The following is a 19,505-nucleotide window of genomic DNA, read 5'->3' on the forward strand; positions in this document are numbered from 1 at the left end:
TGAATTCCTATGAACTGAACTGTACAATTCCCCAGAGAAAGGTAAACAACAGATAACAGCCTAATGGTGGAACTGCTCATACCTGAGCAAAGAAAGCTGTGCTGGTGACTCGCTGGTTTTCTGATGGGGAATTTACCCAGGGAAGGAGGCTCTGTATGATCTCCACTGTTATTAGTCCAGATCTTTGCAGAACCCTGGAAGACAAAAGGAACCACTTATGGGGCAGACTGTGCACTTCAAAAGCTTAGCTGCTATGACCATACAACTCTAAAACCTACGCATGGAAGCTCTGTGTTTCTCACCCAGGGCACCCTGCACAAAGCTATACCTGAAAGTTCCCTGTCAGTCACTCTATTTGTTGCCGATCCCTGAGGATGAAGTGCTGTCTCCTAGATCTCTTACCTCACCAGCAAACACACCCCCTCGTGGTGAGTCTGCGGATTTTCAAGAAGCATCCAAGTTTTCTGCTTCCACAGAGTTCTTATCAGCTTCTCATTCATAGCCTTGAGAAGCACAGCCTCTAATGCTTCAATAGAAAGCCTGGGGGAAAAGAGGCACAGAACTGTAGTAACCAATAGAAAGGCACAGCCTAAGCAGTCAGGAAACCCCAGTTACTTGTCAGGTCTGTTGTTCATTGACAGTTCATCCATTGACAGTATCCTGGGGACCACTGTTTTTGGAAGGACTTAATTCCAGGAGGTATTTCAGTCTCATACATCTCATATTACTAGTGTTGCTATGGACAACATTTTGCAGTCACTTTCTCCTATCTGCAAGGTGTATGGGCACTAGCACAGTACAGTAATATGGAAAAAATACACAACCAGACCCCAAAAGCTGGGACACAGAGAGATTAGTGATCACTAATGGTTATTTTGGGGCCCTATGTCCAGCGAGATGTGACAGGGTGCTGAGAGCTTGCACTTGGGGTCAGCACTCTGGTAACTACTAGTACTAATTAGCTTCCCCAGAGAAAGCCTAATTGGATAGAAATGTACCTGATTGCCTGGCTAGAGTGGGGCTATAGAATCAACAAACCTATTATTCCATTAATAAGGAATCTGCCTAAAGGGACACCCACAGGAGTGTTTGAGGGAAACAGAGAGCAAAAGAGACAAAATGCTAGAGGCATCTAGATAGACTTATGTGTAGTGCTGGGGAGGAGCCGGTGGTCGTGGTACATGTAGGTCTCAATGACATAGGGAAGAGTAGGAGAGATGTTCTGGAGGCCAAATTTAGGTTGCTAGGAAAGAGACTGAAATCCAGGACCTCGATGGTGGCATTCTTGGAAATGCTTCCAGTTCCACGCGCAGGACCAAGTAGGCAGGCAAAGCTTCAGAGTCTCAATGTGTGGATGAGACAATGGTGTAGGGAAGAGGGGTTTGGATTTATCAAGAACTGGGGACACTTTTGGGAGAGGGGGAGCCTATACAGGAAGGATGGGCTCCACCTAAACCAGGGTGGAACCAGACTACTGGCACTAAACGTTTAAAAGGCTGTAGAGCAGTTTTTAAACTAAGAGATGGGGGAAAGCCGATTGGTGGGGAGATGCAGGGAGACTTCTCTTAGAGGAGAATCCGTTGATAGAGATTCTCTAAGCTGTAGTCAGAAAGAGAGAACAAAGAGACTGAGGCCTGAGGAGGCCTAGATAGTAGTGTTTGTGTTGCCAGAGGTTGGTGGTTTCAGGGAACTGACCTATAGCAAGCACAAACAAGACTTTCTCATATTAAAAGCAGGTGATGGTAAGGTGCCTCATAACCCTGAGAACTCCTGGGGAGTGTCACACAGATGTACTGGGATTCTCTTTGTTTTGCTCCCTTTCTTCTAATTACCTGCAAGGGTTGCCCTCACATAGTTGTTGTCCTTTTCTAAATAACCTCCTTCGGCTGCTCATCCTGGGCAAAGGCATCTTTTGTCCTAGGGTTTGGCTGATCTGCTGCAGAAGAACAGTGAACAACTCCGGGAACAGCTCCTGCACAGTTTTGCTCAACTGCAATGCTGACACCACTTCAAAGATGGCACATGTTGCCTGAAAGGAGAGCATGGTAAAAGAAGAGGTCTCTTCCTAACACTATCACACTCTCTCCCCTTCTGATACCTGCTGGACTAAATTCCCACTCCTGTCACTAACTTGATGAATGACCGAGAGCAATTCACTCCATGTGTGCCTTAGCGTCCCATATCTGTAAAAATGTGTACGACCTATCAAGGCATGTTATGAGTTGCACAAAACATTTGCAAAGCACTGTAAGAAATCTGATTCAAAGACTTTCTAATTGCCAGATATTATTAAGTGAATCAGCCACATACTCTAAATCTGCCATCTGTTGTTCCACAGAAAGCACAGCTGGAATCCAGGAAACAGTACTTCAGAAAAGAAGTGCCCATATGACAATATTATACCACTCATCTAGCTTTCCATCAGCATGTGTGTCACAAGGCAGAGAAATACATGTCTGTCGTCTAACTTACTGTGAGAGGTTCAGCAGCTGCTAAATGCAGGTCAGTTTCTGTCTCTGAGGTCATGCTTCCTTCTTGGCTTGTTGGAGTCTTTATTCTTTCTATTAGGACCTTCAGGACTTGAGGGGCGAGCAAGGGATCTGTCCCCAGAGATCTCCACAGCTCAGTGGTGTCACTGCAATTTAACATAAGTTATATGTGACCCCTGGAGACTTTTGTGGCTCTGACTATATGCATCATATTCAAGTAAAGAACAAATTTTCTCCTTGACTATGATCAGGGCTCACCAACCGCGCTGTCCGGCGATCTGCGCATGCACAGATCGCCCGAACCTGGCTCTTCCAGGTTACAATCTACACGCCATGGGTGAGTAGATTGTATTATTTGTCAAGCCCTGCCTATGATGAGCAAGTTCAGAGTGCTGTCCTCCTTATATGGTCCTCATGTTTTACATATTGAGTTTCTAGTTACAGAACTAAGTTAAGTTACATTTCAGGTTACATTTGTACAGTGCATGACTATTTGGGGATCCTGGAGGTATCCCGAAATAGCTACCCCACATTTACACAAGCAGCCCGTTATTTTGAAATATTTTTCAAAATAATGGGCACTCTATTTTGCCATCCCAATAAACTTTGTTGCATAAGGGATAAGGGATAGCTTGAAATAGCACATTATTTCGACATTTGGTGCTGTGTAGAAGCGCCACATTTCAAAATAGGCTATGCAAAATATGATACGCAATTTGCAGAGTGCATATTGTGCATCTTATTTCAAGTTTGGGGTGCTGTATAGACACAACCCTAGTCTTACTGCACCATAACCATTAATGCTAGACTTCAGAAGGAAAGGACACAGAGCTCTAATCACAGTTCCTGTTTTCCTACTTCTCAGTAGATATGGAATCATGAGCATGTGATGCCCAAAGATCTACGGCCTGGGAGACAAGTTGAAGAAAGAAAAATGATCTTCCTACTAACTGGATGTACAACTATGAGAACAAATATTTGTGGCTAGCCCATGACCTCTTCACAAATGGCATTCCCTGGCCTCTATTTGCCAGAATGGGCATGTTCTGTTCACTCCCTATGGGGCACCTGGCATTGGCCACTGTCTGAAGACAGGATCCTGGGCTAGATGGACATTTGGTCTGACCCACTACAGCCGTTCTCATGTTCTTAGATTCCTGCACTGATGACTGATAATTCAGCTAGGGATGTTTGAATGAAATGATAGATATGCTTACCACCCTGTCTTTAAGTACCAAGAATGACAATTCCATTCCAGCAGCCATACCCTTGCTGATACCAAAAGCCTGGTGCCCTATCCTTGCTAATCAGCCAGGAATTTGGATTTGAAGCTTTCATGCTACCAGAAAACGAACAGTCACTGGCAATTTCCAGGGTGATGTTAGTTCAGGGGTCTGGAGAGGCCAAACTCCACTCCAGTGATGCCAGTAAAGGGAAGTCTTTAGGATGCCAAAGCAACTATTAATTAATGGAAACAGAATGACACTTAATTTCTCCCTGCACCCACCTTGACATGGTCTTGGACCTTTCTGGAGAAAGACCCAAGCTATTAACCTTTAGGAATTATCTCAAACTGTCTGTGGCTTAAATGAAGCCTTACATCTTCCAGTGAAGCTGTGGGATCCATGGTTACCAAAATGAACACTGTAAGGAGCAGTATATACCTGTCCATCGGCAGACGTTTCATGAGGAGGCTGAAGATCACTGCCTCTAGGTGATGGTGACCTAGAATGGACACTGCCTCCACCAGGAACTGCCTCAAGCTACCCTGCTTGATGGTAGGCATGTGAATGTATATTATACTCAGGATATCTGGCACCTGGACAGAATAAAACCAGAAAAAATGTCCCTTTTCCATTCTCTCCATTCATTCTGCAGAACCAAAACGTTTATTTAGTCGTTTAGCAATTTGCTGTTCTTGTAGAAAATCCTCCCTTCAAAAAACAAGTATTTAGACATGGCTGCATAGATTTAACCCACAAAAATTATACATATCTCTGCCCATACTTGGCTGCAACACCGGGTTAAGACATGCTGAGGCCCTAAGTTATGTCAAGTTAAAGAGGCCTCATTGCATTTCCAAAAAAACATGTATTATTCTAACAGAAAGGACAATGAAAATAGAAATAATCAAGTTATCTATCTATCTATCTATCTATCTATCTATCTATCTATCTATCTATCTATCTATCTATCTATCTATCAGTACATAGGCAAAGAGGCAAGTAAAAACTAGTAATTTTGGGTTATTTTTAGAGACCCCTCATTATCTGAGGCCCTAAGATGTAGTTCACTTAGCTTGTCTCTTGGGGCCGGATATTCTCTTTTTGCATTTTACTCGGAGTCTAATTTTTCCAAGCCTTTCATGGCTGGAAACTGTGACAACAAGATAGACAACTAATCAAGCATCTTCCTTTTCCCTTGGGGTACGGCTACACTAGCTCGTTAGTTTGAGCTAGGTAGAGTAATGAGGGCAAGCAGAGTTGCAAATGAAGCCCAGGATTTAAATATCCCAGGCTTCATTTGCATGTTCCCGGGTTCTGCCATTTTTAAATCCCCCTTCATCCGAACTCCATGCCTGCAGCTACACGTGGCACGGAGTAGGTAGTTCTAATTAAAGATCCTAATTCCATGAGGAGTAACTGTAGTTCGAATTAGGATCTTTAATTTGAACTACCTAGTCCATGCCGCATGTAGCAGTGGGCACGGAGTTCGGACTAAGGGGGATTTAAAAATGGTGGCACCAGGGAACATGCAAATGAAGCCCGGGATATTTAAATCTCGGGCTTCATTTGCAAATCCGCTTGCCCTCATTACCCTACCTAGCTCGAACTAACGAGCTAGTGCAGATGTACCATTAGATTATCTCTGTCTTCTGCTGTTGATTCCCCCGTTGCCTGACTCAGGATAGGAACACAGATGGAATTACCTTCCAATCCCAGAGGGAGAAACAGCAAGACTTGTGTTCACTGCAAATGATGGCAAAGACCTGAAAGCCTGCAGGTTAGCCAGAAAAATCTCTCCAGCTTCTATTTTACCTCATCCAGCATGGCACCTCCACACTCCTTCAGGATGATCTTCATCCACAGACCGGCTGCTGTGGCACAGGAGGGGCTAGCAGACAGCATACCATCCAGTATGGCCTCAATAAAATCTGTGGCTTGTTCAGAGGGAAAGTACTTACTAACCACCTGTGGACAGATCAAAAACAGGAAAGATTGCAATGATAGTCGGCTCCAGTACTTTTAAGAAAGGAGGCCTAAGAGCTGTATAGGAAAATAATGTATTCATCAGCAAATTGCTAATTGGGCTCATATCTGGCAAGGCAGTTGCAATTAAAATTTTCTCTGTAATCTTTCTAGCTACCACATCTCTATTCTACACTAATAATATCAGGTTAGATCTTAGGTTGTACAGTTAGCACAACATTGTATGGGACAAACAGGATGTAAATTTCCAGTTTATATTCTATTATGTACATGACATCTTTTCACAAAATATAAAAATATGCAAAGAGATGCATGCACACAAATATAGGTTCAGGTAAACATACAAGGTGCCAAGACTGGTTTCTCAGCTTGATATCCTGCTCACATATTTTCCCCCTGGATGGATGGATGGATGGATGGATGGATGGATGGATGTGCGCGTGCACATGCATGGGTATGTTCATGCAACTGTCTGGAATCTGTTTTTTACATGGCATTCATAGCATATACCTATGAAAAGCATGTTACTAATTACCCATGAATGCCTCACTCCCATAGCTCGCTCCAAGTGTGGAAAGACATCACGAAAGCATAAAACAATCATAGAATCATAGAATACTAGGACTGGAAGGGACCTTGAGAGGTCATCGAGTCCAGTCCCCTGCCCTCATGGCAGGACCAAATACTGTCTAGACCATCCCTGATACACATTTATCTAACCTACTCTTAAATATCTCCACAGATGGAGATTCCACAACCTCCCTGGGCAATTTATTCCAGTGTTTGACTACCCTGACAATTAGGAACTTTTTCCTAATGTCCAATCTAAATCTCCCTTGCTGCAGTTTAAGCCCATTGCTTCTTGTTCTATCCCCATAGGCCAAGATGAACAAGTTTTCTCCCTCCTCCTTATGGCACCCTTTTAGATATCTGAAAACTGCTATCATGTTCCCCCTCGATCTTCTCTTTTCTAAACTAAACAAACCTAATTCCTTCAGCCTTCCCTCATAGGTCATGTTCTCTAGACCTTTCATCATTCTCGTTGCTCTTCTCTGGACCCTCTCCAATTTCTCCACATCTTTCTTGAAATGCGGTGCTCAGAACTGAACACAATACTCCAATTGAGGCCTAACCAGCGCAGAGTAGAGCGGAAGAATGACTTCTCATGTCTTGCTCACAACACCCCTGTTAATGCATCCCAGAATCATGTTTGCTTTCTTTGCAAGGGCATCACACTGCTGACTCATATTCAATTTGTGGTCCACTATAACCCCTAGATCCCTTTCTGCCGTACTCCTTCCCAGACAGTCGCTTCCCATTTTGTATGTATGAAACTGATTGTTCCTTCCTAAGTGGAGAACTTGGCATTTGTCTTAAACTTCATCCTATTTACCTCAGACCATTTCTCCAATTTGTCCATGTCATTTTGAATTATGACCCTATCCTGCAGATTAGTCGCAACCCCTCCCAGCTTGGTATCATCTGCAAACTTAATAAGCGTACTTTCTATACCAATATCTAAATCGTTGATGAAGATATTGAACAAAGCCGGTCCCAGAACAGACCCCTGTGGAACCCCACTTGTTATGCCTTTCCAGCAGGATTGTGAACCATTAATAACTACTCTCTGAGTATGGTTATCCAGCCAGTTATGCACGCAGCTTATAGTAACCCCATCCAAGTTGTATTTGCCTAATTTATTGATAAGAATATCATGCAAGACTGTATCAAATGCCTTACTAAAGTCTAAGTATACTACATTCACCACTTCTCCCTTATCCACAAGACTCGTTATCCTATCAAAGAAAACTATCAGATTGGTTTGACATGATTTGTTCTTTACAAATCCAGGCTGGCTGTTCCCTATCACCTTGCCACTTTCCAAGTGTTTACAGACGATTTCCTTAATTACTTGCTCCATTATATTCCCAGGCACAGAAGTTAAACTAACTGGACTGTAGTTTCCTGGGTTGTTCTTATTTCCCTTTTTATAGATGGGCACTATATTTGCCCTTTTCCAGTCCTCTGGACAAGGGAAAATGAATGGTGCACAGCCACTAGGACAGTCACCTAGTGTCTGTTACCTTAGCCATTTCACAAGATGCTTGAAACAGAGCCTCAGGGTCTGGAGTTGTTAGTGCCTCACGGAGACAACTCAGCTCCTCCTCTGCTGACCCCAGGTTTGTGCACTGACCTAGGATAGAGAAAAGGAGAAAAAGTATGGCAACATTTAATAAAACTGAACCTCTGATCCATAGATAATCATACAGGAGGATCTATGGGGTATGTTATTACCAGCTCTGTGTGAAATTTTGGCCCCACTAAAGCCAATGACGAAATTCTTGTTGACTTTAATGGAGTCAGAATTTTACCATCAGGCTATGTCTAGACTACATCCCTTTTTCGGAAAAGGGATGTAAATTAGACGTATCGCAATTGCTAATGAAGCGGGGATTTAAATCTCCCCTGCTTCATTAGCATAAAAATGGCTGCAGCTTTTTTCGGCACGGAGCTTTGCTGGAGAAAAGCGCCAGTCTAGATGCTGATCTTGCGGAAAATTAAGCCTTTTCCGAAAGATCCCTTATCCCTCCGAAAAAGGGATGTAGTTTAGACGTAGCCCCTATGTCTGAAAATTAACGGTAATGGCACGTGATTCATTGTGATTCATACAGGATTAAACAGGCACTGTATTCTGTGTGGAGCATCTTTCTCTGTATATCTGGTTTCAGTAGCCACTCTGCTCTCAGTATTTAAATCTAATCTCATAGTCAAGCACAACTCATGTAGATTGATCTGAGGTTCTGATTTGGAGGAGAATCCCTCCACTGAACTCTCATTGTAAAAGAGATGGGGCTGACCAACAGCTTAGGTAGGAAACCCAGGCTCTTCACTCACTTCTAAATCATGAACTGTCTCTTTAAGGGAAAGCTGTCCTGCTCTGTCATCTCCCTCTCCCCACCCCACTCTGCAGAGGGGGGGCATATGGGCATATGGCGGGGGAGAGAGTGTGTGTGAGACAATGTGTGTGTGTGTGTGTGTGTGTGTGAGTGTGTGTGAGAGAGAGAGAGAGAGAGAGAGGGACATGCTGGCTGCCAGAGAAATCTTAGCAACAGTGCACTGCCTCTTTAGATAGGCACTCCATTACTCACCATACTTCAGACTGGAGAAGCACTATTGTATGTGTTCCTCTCCCCAAACTCTGCTCTGCAGAGATGATGAAAGGGGCAAAGGGGTCACCCTGACTTCTGCACGTCTCCCTGCTCACCTCCCCTCCACACACCACTAGCAGCAGATAGGATGGAGCAAGGTCGGAGAGGGGCAGCTGAACACATGCTGCTGGCATGCTTTCTAATCAGCTGAGCGCTCCAGACAGAAATTCTGGGGAGAAGAGCAGATCTGGCCTGTGTGCTATATTTTGTCCACCCTCTAATATTTGCAGATTATTTATTATTTGTGCAGTTCTCTTCCAGCAATGTACTTACAAGGCCCCAATCATTCTGTTATATAAGTGTCGCTAACAAGACAGAAAGAATTACAGATGGAAAAAATGGTCATTACAACAATGAAAGAAAGTGAAGGGTTACTTACACCTGTTCATGGTCTCCTCACCTTGTATATTGAGCAGACAGTTGATACAGTCAACCACCCACTGACGCGATGAGGTAATTGAAGCACAGGTATATGGTGCTAATAGCCCAATCAGAGATCCAAAGTGATCAAAAGTTTCCTGAGGCTAATTAAAAAAGAATGAAGAATGAAAGTTCTCCGGCTATACTGGACATTATTTGCCTTCCTTATTGTGAACTCCATTACTGTACCTGGGTACGGCACATTGGAAAACATAATCCTTGTTGTACATGCAAATTGATGGGGTCTAAATTAGCTGTAGCACTCAAGAAAAATCTCAGAGTCATTGTGGATAGTCCTCTAAAAACATCTGTTCAACACGCAGCTGCAGTTAAAAATGCTAATGGTATGTTAGGAACCACTAGGAAAAGGGATGAATAATAATACGATAAATATCATCATGCCACTGTTTCAAATCCATGGTACACCCACACCTTGAATACTGCAAGCAATTGTAGTCCTCCAACTTAAATAAAGTTAGGTTATAATTGGAAAAAGTTCAGAGAAAAGCAACAAAAATGATATGGGATATGGGACAACTCATACAAGGAGAAGTTAAAAGGACTGGGACCATTCATCTTAGAAAAGAGATGCTTACAGGGGGGTATGATAGAGCCATATAAGATGATCAGAGATGCATGATATGGGTGTCCCTATATCTCTGACTGCCTGGGGCTGGGACTGGACAACAGGGGAGAGATCACTCAACAATTGCCTTGTTCTGTTTGTTCCCTCTGATGCATATAACACCCACCACTGTCAGAAGACAGGCTACATGAACCATTTGTCTGGGGGATCCAGAATGGCCATTTATTTTTTATGTTCTTATCTGATTAAACAGAAATAGAAATTCAACTTTAACAGCCTGAGAGTATAAGAATGCATCTATGACACTGACACAGCCAACCTATGTGTGACCCACAATAACTTAACAAGCGGCACTGCAATTGTATCAAGACAAGTCACTTATATGTTATTTCAAAGGGTGTGTCTAGACTACTGAGTTTTGTCGACAAAAATGGACTTTTGTCGACAAAACTATACCTGCGTCTACACTACCGCTGAGTTCTGTCAACATAACGTCGACAGAACTCAGCAGTTTTGTCGATGCTGGTAAACCTCATTTTACGAGGCATAACACCATCTGTCGACAGAGTTCTGTCGACAGAAGGTGTTATTGCATGTAGGCTTGTGTCTAGACTACAGGGTTTTGTCGACAAAGCAGCTTGCTTTGTCGACAGAACTGAATGTGTCTAGACGCTCTTTGTCGACAGAAGTTTTGTTGACAGATACTGTCGACAAAACTTCTGTCGACAAAACCCTGTAGTCTAGACGTACCCAAAGAAAAGTCCTAGACTAGCGATCACCAACATCATGCATTTTGGTAATAGATATGAAAGGTAGATGTTATGTATTATTGTCTGTATTTATATCTTGCTAGAAGTTTAACATAACGAAATTAGCTTGTAGATTCCAATTCCTTTTCATGTCTTAATTGCCTTAATTATATGCAACTGTCTTCAGTTAACCTTAAGATCAAAGATATAAGATAGTACAAGAAAATATTTTTTACATTGCCTTCAGCTTAACTATCTGTGTTGTAATGGAAGACCACGATCGGCTAATTACCTTATGTGAATGACCATCACCCATTTACCAGTGTATGCATAGGAAATAGAAAATTAACTTCAAAACAAAGTACGACAGGAGATCTGCATGACCTATTCTTTCTCAGGGAGAGATCCTGCTTAGACAATTTCTGTGAGGAGGCTTGCCAACCGGCTAGAATAGCTATAAAAGACAAGTTATGGGACTGATCTTCTCTCTCCAGTCTGCTTAAACTTTGAAGAGGGGACGTGTAAGCCATAGGACATAGATCTTTCAAATAATTATTTGGAATAGTCTGGGAAACGCATGGAAAAACTAACAGCCTTTGCATCTAAACTGGCTTTGGATGTTGACCGGTTAGCATGATTCCAGAGAGACTTTTACACGCCAGCCGTTTATTCCACCATGGTTGTGATCCTGAACTATGAAAAGTGAAAGTCATTTTAACAAATATCTATCACTTAACCATTTGTAACTCTCTTCTTTTTCCTTTTAACAACAAATCTTATATTCGGTTATTAAGGATTGGCTGATATTTAGGGAAGACCTGTGATTCATATTAACCTAAGGATAAGTGTCTAGTCCTTTGTGATTGGTGATTATATTAGACTTAGTTGTCTAGATGGGAACCAAGGTCTGGAATGCCTAAAGGGTACTATTGTTTGGTATTTTGTTAACCAGAGTAGAAGCTCTTTTCTTACTGGTTTGGTGAATCTAATTATAAAATCACTAGTCTGGGGAACTGCCTGCCCTGTTTCTTACAGTCTGGCCTGAGTGCTGTCACAGCACTATTATGGAAACCTTTCTCTTATGGAAGCAGAGGGATCTTAGTCACTTTGAGGCCCCAGCTGCAGGCCTAGTAGAATTTCTCATGCATTCACGTTGAATGTCAGATTTGATATAATCGGGGAAGTCAGCTCAAGGAAGAGTAGAACTATACTCACTGTGCTCTTAACTATCTCCTGATAGGCAGTTAGCAGCCAGACACTGGCCTGCAAGGCCCTTTCTCTCTCCCACTCCTTCCCTGAACTGAGCCAGGTCTCCAGTAGCTGTTGGCAAAGCAGGAGAATGGACAAAGTTAGTACCAGAAAATCCCTCCCAAACGTTTCTTTTAAATAGGTTTGATTGTCACTAAAATCCCTCTCCAAAGCATTTAACTTCCATATAGCAAAAGATTTATATGTCTCCAAAAAGAGACCCTTGTATATACAAGTCCCAGGGACCAGATTCACCTCTGGTGTACGTAACTCCATCAAAGCCAAAGGAGTTACATGAGAGATGAGTCTGGCTCTGTGTATGTGAGGGCTTCTGTAGACTGTCTGATGGCAGCTGTCTAGCACATTGCATGCAGTTTGGGGTCTGGTGCTGTGTTCTCTTTCCTGGACAGCTTCTCCCATGCTGAGTGGCAAATGACAGAGAGGAGCATTTCTTTTTATTTAGAGCAGAGAAGTCTCCCCAGACCAGCTCCTTTTATAACTTTATTTTCATACCAACGTTGCACCTAACTCCCCTCCCCTCAGCTCTTCAAACTATTCTGTTTATGTCTGAAGAGCAGGAAGTCTTTGGTGAATGAGTTTCCATACACAGAGCTTAACTCAATACTAATTCATTCCTTTTACAAGAGGTGATCAGTTCTCGCCGGTCCTCTTGAATTTGGTTACTGCACTGATGATTTTCTTTCCTGTCCATGTAGTGTTAACTATACTGGAAAAACTAGATCTCAGTCCACCACTGGCTTAAAATGGAACAGCTCCCATGGATTTCAATGGGACACATTCCCACTTACTTCAGGAAAAAATTGATGCTTTCTCCCTAAAATTCACCCGCTGCGGAAAATTCCTCCACAACAGAAGCTTGAGCATCATCCCTGCTATAACACAAGAAACAATTATCACCCTGGTCCTATGGGCTACTCACATGAAACATTTCCTGGAACCAGTCTGGGGTTGGTTCTTCCTCAAGCAGGATCTGCATTAGCTCACTAAGGGCTTCTAAGGAGCACTCATACAGCAACTGAAACCAGAAGAGAAGGAGCGAGGCTCAACACCAGATAATTTCTGCGGGAGGTGGAGGTGAAGTTAGCCATGACTTTGCAGGGAGGCCGTGTGTGGCTGCTATCACCCAGTGCTTGCTGGGCAGAGATCTCAGTGGAGTCTGCCAGAGGGGAATTGGTGTCATATACCTCTATGTGCAGAGTATCCTCTAGTTTCTTGCCTTCCTCTTTCATCTTCTCCAAGGGAGGAAGGGGAAATACACTTTTGAAAGACAGATCAAGGATCTCACGGTTTTCCTCCAGGGTCAGAGATGGTTTGAGTTTGCTGTCAGAAGACAGAAAGAGAAGTCACGTGTTAGATTCAATACCATAGCCAAGTAAAAAATGGGTTAAATGAATAAAGATTATCCCAATCTAGAACCCCAAATGCAAACAGCCCTTCACTTTGCAGCTGTGCACCTCTTTGTACCTCTGTTAATTATTTGCTCATCTAGAAGTAAAGCTAAAACTTCAATTCCCTTTTTAGAGAAATCCACCAGCTTCCTTCCCCCTGCCAGCTAGCCAGACACCTCCATCCCCACCTGAACTCTTCTCCGTAGTATGGCATGCCCCACAACCTCCACTCTTGTGCCTTTCAAGCACAAATCTCCAAACAGACATGACACATTCAAACCCTCAAAACAAAAACACCATGTGAGCATCAGCCTGCTCCCAACCTGACACTCATGAATTAACAAATGAGAAGACATCACAGTGCCAAGAAATCTGGCATAGAATATCCTACCACAGCTGTCCAATCGCAAAAATTGCCTTGTAACGAACTGGAGACACCAGGGAATCCAATGGTTCCTTTTTAATGAAGTCCTGAAATGCATGAACAGAGACATAAAAATAGGAAGTGGGTTTGAAAGGCAGAGAAGCCTCCCCCTCACCTTCTGAAACAGGGCTTTATGCCAGACCTGTAAGAAACAGACACTGTTTCAGTGGCTCTCTGCCTCAGAAATGGACTGTAGAGTCATCTGCTATACACAGGTCAGCAAGCTGTATCCTGGTAACTCATCAGACACTATCCATTCCTTCCAGTTACAGCCCACAATATGCCAGCATCCCGGCCAAGCACAGTGGACCCAGCATTCTGGGTGCCAGGCAGGTAAATCATGACACTGCAGTAGTATAGCTACAGCCAATGGAAAGAATAACATCTACCCGGACAATCAGTCTCATTACATAATAACAAAATCCCTTGTAGCTCAGGCTTCAAAGTTCCTAATCACTCACCATCATGTAAGCAAGGAGCTCCAGTTTGTAAGAGAATTCAAATGCCTGGGAGTCTCCAGTCTTCAAAACTGCACAGCTAATCTCTGTTGCATTCTGGATGAGGGTTAATTTCAGGTCCATGTCCTACATTTCCAGGAAAAACAAGAGGATGTGGGTGAGAAACTGAGAGAATCAGATTCCAGAAGAGTAGAAATTAGATCTAGACTCAGGACAAGTGTCTGCAGACCCCAGAAGACAGAGAACCCCAGCTCTACACCCATCTCAGAAAAAGAAAAGGCCCAGGTTGATCAAGTAAACCCAGGTCCATTTACACAGAGTAGTCATGACTCCTGCTTGATGTGGGAGGGAAAACAAATCTTATGCAATTTAAACAAGAAACTTGTGCATAGTAAATGCACAAGATACGAGGGCAGATTATTTAGAATTTACCTTGTTCGTAACATTGATCCCCAACACCTGAAAAACAAAATGTAAAACCGCTACTAGCAATTTCTATTCTGCCACATTATTCACATTCTACAAATATCCTGGTTAATGAATATGAAGTAGAGAGAAATCACTATTACTGAATCTTCCAAAAAAGCAGGAAATGTGCCCAGTCTGGGTGTATTGCAGTGGACAATATCAGGGGCCATAGTTCTTAATATTTGTATTTGTGAACTACTGGAAAATGTCAACTTGGTTCATTTGTGATCAACTTTTTTGACAATGAGAGTCTCAGTTAGGCTAAGTCTAGACTACAAAGTCTGAAAAAGATACGCAAAGTCTGTATCTTTCTCTGCTTTTCTTTCAAAAAAGGCTTTTTCGAAATTTGGAAAAACCTGCTCTTTCAAGCCATCCCTTCCTTCCTCATAAATCAAGGTTTACAGGGATGGTGAAAGAACGCATCCACTTTTCCAAAAAGTGGATGCGGCATTACTTTTCTGGGATACCTCTGGTATCCCAGAAAAGTACTGCAGCCTAGACATAGCCTTAGACAGAGTAGACTGGAATGGCAAAGTGATGTGGAGAGATTAGAACTATGCACTGAGACCAGAATCAGGGCTGGCAAGTGGACAGCCATATATCTAAGGAGCAGAAATAATGAGCAGGCAGACAAATAGGAAGACAGATATGGGGAAAGGGAAGTAGATAGTCCAAGAAACAGTGATAGCAAATAAACTAAATACAAGCTAGCATTATTCTCCCTTGAGTAGCAAGAGGTAGAGCTAGATACTCATACATATTAAGGAAATTAAGGTGCATCGACAGGTCACCCTTACCTCGAAATAGCTTATTTTGAAATTTGGCATTGTCTACACAGCAACAAATTTTGAAATGAAGCACTATTCCAAAAAGTCCCTTAACCCTTGTGGAACAAGGTTTACAGGGATGTTGGGATAGTGAGCCCGTTAGATTTCAAAATAACGGGCGCACTCAAAAGATGCGGAATAGCTATTTCGGGATACTTCTGATACCCTGAAATAGGTTCACAGTGTAAACATAGCCTTAGAGAGTTATACTGCACAGCCTGAGTGTGACTGCATCTGAAATACTATGTAACTGTGACCTAGAGAATTTCAGAAGAACACAGAAAAACTAGAGAAAATACAAACAACAGCAACAAATAAGATATTTGTTACAGCTCACACTCCATCCATGAAGGTTTTAGATTTGATGCACATGACAAACGGTTGTTCAAAGGAGATTTTTAGAAAAATAAGCCCTCTCTTAGTAAACTCAGGTCCAGTGGAGGCACTGATCTAACTTCAGAGTAATATCCCCAACACTTATGCAAAAACTCTTACTTGGCAACCGGTTCTATAATGGTGTAGGATGTTCTCTGTGATGTCTGCCTCCACCCGAGACAGAAGTTGCTCTTTTGGAGCATGCATAGCCACTTTGCTGTATGTCAGCATCAGCGTGCTGCGGGTCTTGGCTCTTTTCCCATAATGGTAGTCCTGGACAATTGGAAATGTCACAAGAGACAATTACTTCTGATTCATTTTGCCTTGAAATTCTGATCTGTTGCTGACTGAGGAATTGCTTTTGGCAGCGATAATAGCTTGTACTTGAAAAATGTATTTAAGCAAAACCATAACTGCGTGAGGCAGAGAGGTATTGGTGTCTCAAACATACTGATTGGATAATTCTGACACAGAGAGCCCAAAGTTTTGACCCTACCCCAGTGAAATAAATGGGAGATTTGTCATTGACACTGATAGGCACAGAATTAGGTGCTAAATGATATGCCTAAATCTGCACAGTGAGTAAACAGCAAATCTGGCAATGGTGGCCAAGAGACCTAATATGCTGTTTTATCCTCTGGATAAATGGTTCTCAACCAAAGGTACGCAGAAGTTTTCGAGGGGGACAGATCAGATCATTTCGATATTTGCCTAGTTTTAGAGCAGACTACCTAAAAAGCACTAGCAAAGTTACAAACTAAAATTTCATACACACAATGACCTATTTACACTGCTCTATATACTGCACATTGAAATGTAAGGAACATATTTATATTTAAATTAATTTATTTTAATTGGTATGGCATATGAAAATGGGAAATTAAGCAATTTTTCAGTAATAGTGTGTTGTGACACTTTTTTGTATTTTTATGCCTGATTTTCTAAGAAAGAAGGTTTAAAATGAGGTGAAACTTGGGGCACACTAGACAAATCAGATTTCTAAAATGGGTATATTAGTGTGGAAAGTTTTAGAACCACTGCTCTAGAGCACAGGGTCCATAACAGTTGTCCAGAGAGCAGGTTGGTTAGTCACATGTTGCTTGCAACACCTCCTCCTTTACAGCTACTAACCTGGATTTAAAAAACAGCTACAAATACATTCAACACTTTTCCATATAATTAACTGGTATAGTTCCTACACACTGTGCATAGGAGAGGCATTCAAGCCATGAAACATCAGATGCTAAAAATCAGTTGAGAGAACCACGGATCCAGACTGTGCTCCTCTCTACTTAAATGTAAGCAACACACAGAGCACATCCATTGGGGGACAGTGTTAGCTGACCAATGAGACTCTACCGGGGGCAGGAGATACTGTCTCTAGTTTAGAGGGAGAGGAAGTTTGAGAGAACCCCCTGGCTCCTTTACCTTCAGGCGACCAATAAACCCAGAAATCTTAACTTTGTTCATTGCTGCCCCAAACTCCTGAAGTATGTTCAAGATGAGGTCCAAGTGGCTCTCGGCAGAGAATGCAAGGATGGAAATGACTCCCTGTTACTCAAGAAAAATATTGGTTAGTGAATCTGACCAGGTGCCCAATAGACCCCACAAGTCAATTCCTTTCACCCAAAGTAGTGTAAAGTGCCAATGGGAGGGGGGAGCAAAGGGTGAGTGAAATAGCAACAAAGAGGACATGAAGCAAAATGGCATCTGTCCCAGGACAACTGAGAGCTGAGTTGCCCAGGGGACATTCAGAGGGTACATGATAAGGTAGGGAGAGGGACAGGGTCCTTACCAGTCTATCAGGGGCTTCCATGTAATCTGCTGTCTTCAGAAACTTCTGAATCTGTGATTTAATATGGACCAGGTCCTGACAAACTGCCAAGCAAATTCCTAGTGCCTTATACAGGAAAGACTGAAAGAAAGAGGCCAGCATTGAGATATCAAGAATACCACATGCTTGTCAGTATAGAACCAACCCAGCAACACACACTGACACAGGAAAAAACAACCGAGCCAAGACCAAGCACCCCTGCTGCAGACACATCCCATCATCTTCCGCCACCCAGTTAGGGAACAATTCAGTACCAATAGTTGCTCCAAGCAAATGCCAGGAGGGGAAGAGCAGGGAACAAGCAAACACAAATTTTATACACAAAAAAAACCCAATGAAGCAGAGAGAAGTCTCATGCAGCCCTCCAACAAGAATTCCAAGAGCAATTAACTAGAAACTAAACCTTAACAGAGAACAAACCTTCTCTTTGGAGGGGCTGGCATAGCTGGCCATCTGCTGGCTCAACTCAAAGCTTAGCTGGCTGCTCCAGGCATTGTCATTTATCTGCTCCAGAGATGTTCTGAGGAACTGTGTGTAAAACAAGAGCTGGTTTATTGAAAGAATTTTTGGTTGGGGCTTGAGAGTTTTTTCCCTTCCTTGTTCTCTGTTGTAACCATTCCAATATTCAGGTGTCATAGGAAGATTATTTCCCTATTGAGAACTATGAGCATTGACAACCCAGACTTCCTCTGCTGGTTGTTCTTTAACCTTTGCCTTATGATTCTGCTCAGTCCCCAAACTCAGATGCACAGCAAATTGGAGAATGAGATCTGACCATTGATTTTATAGCAGACAGAGGATAGGTCTAGTGAACTTTGATCAATGGGCCATCATTAACAAAGAGCCAAGCACCTTCTCTGAAGTGCTACAGACTCTTCATAACACTTTCTGCGGGTATGCAGGGTTGTGAGGTATCTCACTACCACCTGCCCTTAGCATGAGGAAGCATTCTCTATGCCTGCCAGGTGTCAGCTCCTGACTCTGCCAGACACAGGAAATGCAAGCACACCCTTCTCACCCGGACCCAGCTTTGCTGTCCTGCAGATAAGCAATAGGCATGCTTCAATCATCACACCCTCTACATATTCCCAGAAGGTCCAGCCCCTGTTCCACTGGACACTCCCAGAATTCACAGGTTTACTACTTACCACCTTACTATTTTCACCTCAGCATCACTGATCCATTTAACACATCGCTCTTAGGTGCATATACAGTGAAAATAAGTAGAATTTCATTCACAAAGAATGGAAATTTGAGAAGCAGCAAGCAGAATTAATGTAAACAAAGATTACGTAAAAGTAAAATCACCACACACTTCCTAAAGGTTAAACTTAGACAACCAAACATTCCTCTGTCTCACAAAGGATAGCTCTCCCAGCTTGAAGCACCCAGACCAAATGTGATCCTCCTAAGTCAAGCAAGCTGGCAGCTTATTCCCTAGATGAAGGATAACTGGTGCAGGATACCTCTGGACCTCCCAAAATAGTTTCAAGCATCTCACTAGTAAACAGGTATCCCCTATTGTTTGGTTTTCTTGGATAGAGTCTCCTCTGGAGACTTTGCAATTACTTAATTAGAATTTTCTCAGTGAATAATTACTCAGCCTACATACAGCCAGACAAAGTTGCTTTTCACCTTCTGGTGACCAGCCTCAACTCATAGACCTCAAAAACATAAATTTTCAGTATACATCCAGAAGTAGTATTCCCTCTAAGGCTACGTCTAGACTGCAAGCCTCTTTCGAAAGAGAACATCTAGACTGCAACCACTTATTTCAAAAAAGCGAGCCGTTTTTTTTGA

At 42.7% G+C, this 19,505-nt stretch overlaps 1 protein-coding gene across 2 annotated transcripts in view; it reads right to left on the reverse strand.

Moving 5' to 3' along the window:
* Window positions 1-368: 368 nt before the first annotated feature.
* Window positions 369-19,505, reverse strand: part of LOC142826583 (maestro heat-like repeat-containing protein family member 2B) — a 29,635-nt gene continuing 10,498 nt past the window's right edge. Inside the window, exons 3-19 of one of the 2 annotated variants that reach the window (XM_075919525.1) lie at window positions 18,126-18,233; window positions 17,667-17,786; window positions 17,300-17,422; window positions 15,992-16,144; window positions 14,634-14,660; window positions 14,205-14,327; window positions 13,711-13,790; window positions 13,116-13,251; window positions 12,851-12,946; window positions 11,878-11,982; window positions 9,308-9,431; window positions 7,783-7,892; window positions 5,528-5,680; window positions 4,154-4,308; window positions 2,473-2,635; window positions 1,833-2,029; window positions 369-540 (exon numbers count right to left, since the gene is read on the reverse strand). In XM_075919525.1, the coding sequence (XP_075775640.1) occupies window positions 399-540; window positions 1,833-2,029; window positions 2,473-2,635; window positions 4,154-4,308; window positions 5,528-5,680; window positions 7,783-7,892; window positions 9,308-9,431; window positions 11,878-11,982; window positions 12,851-12,946; window positions 13,116-13,251; window positions 13,711-13,790; window positions 14,205-14,327; window positions 14,634-14,660; window positions 15,992-16,144; window positions 17,300-17,422; window positions 17,667-17,786; window positions 18,126-18,233 (2,115 nt within the window). In that variant the 3' untranslated portion in view covers window positions 369-398. Of the gene's footprint in view, window positions 541-1,832; window positions 2,030-2,472; window positions 2,636-4,153; window positions 4,309-5,527; window positions 5,681-7,782; window positions 7,893-9,307; window positions 9,432-11,877; window positions 11,983-12,850; window positions 12,947-13,115; window positions 13,252-13,710; window positions 13,791-14,204; window positions 14,328-14,633; window positions 14,661-15,991; window positions 16,145-17,299; window positions 17,423-17,666; window positions 17,787-18,125; window positions 19,248-19,505 lie in introns of those variants that run through there. The other variant, XM_075919524.1, reaches the window with a different exon arrangement.

The sequence above is a fragment of the Pelodiscus sinensis genome, chromosome 1, assembly GCF_049634645.1.
Source record: "Pelodiscus sinensis isolate JC-2024 chromosome 1, ASM4963464v1, whole genome shotgun sequence".
Lineage (NCBI taxonomy): Eukaryota > Metazoa > Chordata > Testudines > Trionychidae > Pelodiscus > Pelodiscus sinensis.